The sequence below is a fragment of the Acanthisitta chloris genome, unplaced genomic scaffold (genome assembly GCF_000695815.1).
Source record: "Acanthisitta chloris isolate BGI_N310 unplaced genomic scaffold, ASM69581v1 scaffold34066, whole genome shotgun sequence".
Lineage (NCBI taxonomy): Eukaryota > Metazoa > Chordata > Aves > Passeriformes > Acanthisittidae > Acanthisitta > Acanthisitta chloris.
Genome location: NW_008678124.1, coordinates 1 through 3,493, shown reverse-complemented (window position 1 = coordinate 3,493; position 3,493 = coordinate 1). Strand labels below are relative to the sequence as shown.

The 3,493-nt window shown below is 60.2% G+C and overlaps 1 protein-coding gene across 1 annotated transcript; it reads left to right on the top strand.

Moving 5' to 3' along the window:
* The first annotated feature begins 257 nt into the window (after positions 1 to 257).
* On the top strand, positions 258 to 3,336 carry CRYBB1 (crystallin, beta B1). Its single transcript, XM_009076765.1, has 4 exons — positions 258 to 416; positions 1,216 to 1,334; positions 2,927 to 3,059; positions 3,190 to 3,336. The coding sequence occupies exons 1-4, from the start codon at positions 276 to 278 to the stop codon at positions 3,334 to 3,336; spliced, it is 540 nt and encodes a 179-aa protein (XP_009075013.1). The 5' UTR covers positions 258 to 275.
* Positions 3,337 to 3,493: the final 157 nt, after the last annotated feature.

The following is a 3,493-nucleotide window of genomic DNA, read 5'->3' as shown; positions in this document are numbered from 1 at the left end:
TGGGCACCCCCACAGTGGTGGGACCATGCTCAAGGCTCTCCTGACCACAGAAGGAGCTAATCGACACCGGTACCTCCTCCTGGTGCAGGCAGGACACTCCGCCTGTGCCTGCTGGAGAACCTTCCAGCAGCTCCTCTCCTGGCCCTGGCTACCTACCCCATTGAGAGCTCCCCATCCTGACGTGACCATCCCAGGGGTGGGTGGCGGGTACCACATCCATGCCTCCCTCTAACCTGCTGCTGGTGCCCCATCACAGACTTGAGCCCACCACCGCGATGTCTGAGACCACAAAACCCGCTGCTCCCGGCCAGGCTGCGGAGGAGAAGGAGAAGGCAGCTCCTGCACCAACTCCATCCCTCGACCCTGCTCCTGTCGCAAACAGCAAGGGCGAGGAGCCCTCCACAGAAGCCTTCAGGGTAAGCCCTGCGGCTCCCCACGCGCAGGGACACTCTCCGGGGCTGCAGGACAGTGGCAGCATCTCTGGGGCAGGAGGAAATCGTTCCAGGGGGATGGACTCCCTCCCAAAGCAAAGTCCCTCTTTGCTCTGTCCCTCTGCCAGCGGGCACAGGATTTGGGCAGCTGTTGCAGGAGAGACACTCTGGGGGTACCTTGGCTGGAATGGCTCGCTGGGGATCACAGGCTTTGGAAATGCTCTGCCCTGGGGTTGTGGCATCAGGGCTGGCTGCTGCCACCTGCTCCCTCTGGTGACCCTTCATGTGGGGGGATCCTGTGGTGCTCTGGGGGGTGGAGGAGACACTGTGGGTGACAGGGCTGGTGCTGAAATGTCACAGCGATGCCACGATAGTGTGCCACTGAGGCACTGGGGACAGGGGTGAGTGATGCGAAGGTTCCGGTGACACTGTGCCAGGCAGTGAAGGCCACGGCATGGACACAGCTCCTGGAGAATCAGTTCCTTCCCACCAACGTGGACACTGACAAATCCAGGGGCAGGATGAGGCCATCTTGGAGCAGGAACAGCTGTCAGGAGGGACCTTCCTGTGCTCAGCCCATGCTGGGATGGGGCTGCCCATGCACAGTGCCCAGCTTGGCTTGCCTGGGCAGTGGCACTGAAAAGCTGCAGGAAGGCTTGGAGCACCAGGGGGGATGTATGGCACAGGGAGCTTCTGCACACAGGGGCCATGCAGGGACACACAGCATCACCCTGCCCTCCCTGAGCACAACTGTCCCCATCTGACCCTTTTCCTGTTCCCCCAGATCGTTGTCTTCGACCAGGAGAACTTCCAGGGAAGGCAGATGGAGTTCACCGCTGAGTGCCTGAACCTGGGCGACCGCGGCTTCGACCGGGTGCGCAGTGTCATCGTCACCTCTGGACCGTAAGTGACCCCAGCCATGAAGGGGAATGTGTCCCTGGGGATGCCCATGGAGGTGGGGACACGGCCCTGGGGACGCCCCTGGGTGCAGTGTGACGTGCAGGGGCATTTCCCTGCAGCTTGAGCAGAGCCAGCACAGGAGCAGAGCATGGGATCCGGGTCTCCTTCGACAAGGGCAGGAGGACCAGGGTGGGTGGGAAGGTATGCCAGGGCCACCTGCAAAGTGAAGAGCACCAGAGGCAAAACCGAGGGCTGAGGAAAGGTGTCCATCAGATTGGCCACCTGGAGCTGTCCATGGACCACAAGGAACCTGAGGATTTTAGAGAAGCCAAGGTGAAATGAGGCAGGCGCCTTGGAGCAGGCTGGTGGCCAGGAGACAAGGCTGGAGCAGCAGGGGTGGGCAGGGACAGGCAGGGCAGGCAGGGACAGGCAGGGCAGGCAGGGACAGGCAGGCAGCCCCACACGCCTGCCTGCACCCAGGCAGCCAAGCAGTGACAATGGGGCCGGGCAGGTCTGAAAGCCGTGGGAACAGTTGACACAGGCAGGGACAAAAACGATCCCCAAAGCAGATAATAGATAGATGATCTCCATGTTGAAAGAGCATCCCACCATGCCATGCCAGGCTGGAAATGCTGTGTCTGGGAAGGGCTGTGGGGAGGATGCATGGGATATTAGCCCTGAGGGACAAGGATGGTGAACTGTGATCACCTTGAATGACACCATGGAGCACTGATGGCTTTTTTTATTAGGAACCCAGAATATGCAGCTCTCTCTGAAATGAGAGGGGGATGGAGCAGCCTGGAAGGAGCTCAGGTGTAATACCTGGGAAGCAGCACTAGATGCAGAAAGGGTGAAAGAAACTGGGAGAACAGAGAACTTGGGTGTCATTGGGGCCCTTGGAGGCATCTTGAGAGTTGCTTGTGAGAAGGAGCCAAAAAATGTACTTAGGGAACGACAAAAGCAAAATTAACCAAGCTGAGCCTTAGAAGTTAGCATGAGGCTGCACTGCCTGGGGCACCTGAACTCATCTCCTGTGAGCAGGAAAATACCTGTTGGCATCTGGAGGAAGAGCTCTGTTTTGCAGGGAAGCTGCAAATGCAGGGCTGTTGTGGTGCTGGGGGCTTCTGGAGCCCCAAGCCTGTGACATTCCCAGCACAGCAGCACCTCGTGGCACTGCTAAAGAGGTGACATTGCAGCTGAGCCAGCCCCGAGCACCCACACCCCAGCAGTGGGACCAATGCCAGCGCTGGCTGGCGCTGGTGCAGTGAGGCGTGCAAGCGTGCCAGGATTAGACAGCCCGGGCAGCCTGGGCTCAGCGGGGCAGGAGGGAAAACAGAGTCCTGAGATGACTCTGTGGTGCACAGCATGTGGGGATCATCAGCTGCCTGGGAGTCCTGCTGCTCCCCAGCTGAGGAAGGGGAGTGCTGTGAGTGCCGGTGCTGCGGCAGGTTTGGGCACACATGCCAGCGAGCTCCCAGTCAAAAGTCCACAGCTCTGCACAGACCACAGTGCCTGGGCTGGGGGAAAGATGGGTGAGCAGGAGGGAAGCTGCTGGGTGGTATCTGACCCACTGATTGTCCCACCCCTGTCCCCAGCTGGGTGGCCTATGAGCAGGCCAACATGCGTGGGGAGATGTTCATCCTGGAGAAGGGCGAGTACCCTCGCTGGGACACCTGGTCCAGCAGCTACCGGAGCGACTGCTTCATGTCCATGCGTCCCATCAAAATGGTGAGTGCTCGGGAGCAAGAAGCACCGGCTGGGCTGTGCCCAGAGCTGGGCTGTGCTGCTCAGTGCCTCGCTGCAGCAAGCTCTAGAGCTTCAGCCACACTGCCCAGCACCTTCCCTCTGTCTTCTCCAGGAGGCTGAGGACCACAAAATCTCCCTCTACGAGTCTGCTGACTTCAAGGGCAACAAGATGGAAATCCAGGAGGACGACGTGCCCAGCCTGTGGGCTTATGGCTTCTGCGACCGCGTGGGCAGCGTGCAGGTGCCCAGTGGAACGTAAGCCGGGCTGCAGCAGCAGCTGCTTCGTGCCAGGCTCCCTGTCCTCTCCTGCTCTGCCGCTGATCTGAGCACTCTCACGGGGCTCTCAGGCAGCCAGAAAGCCCCACGTGGCTGTTTTTGGGTGGTGTGGGCCATCACCCAGGGGTTTGGTCCCAGAG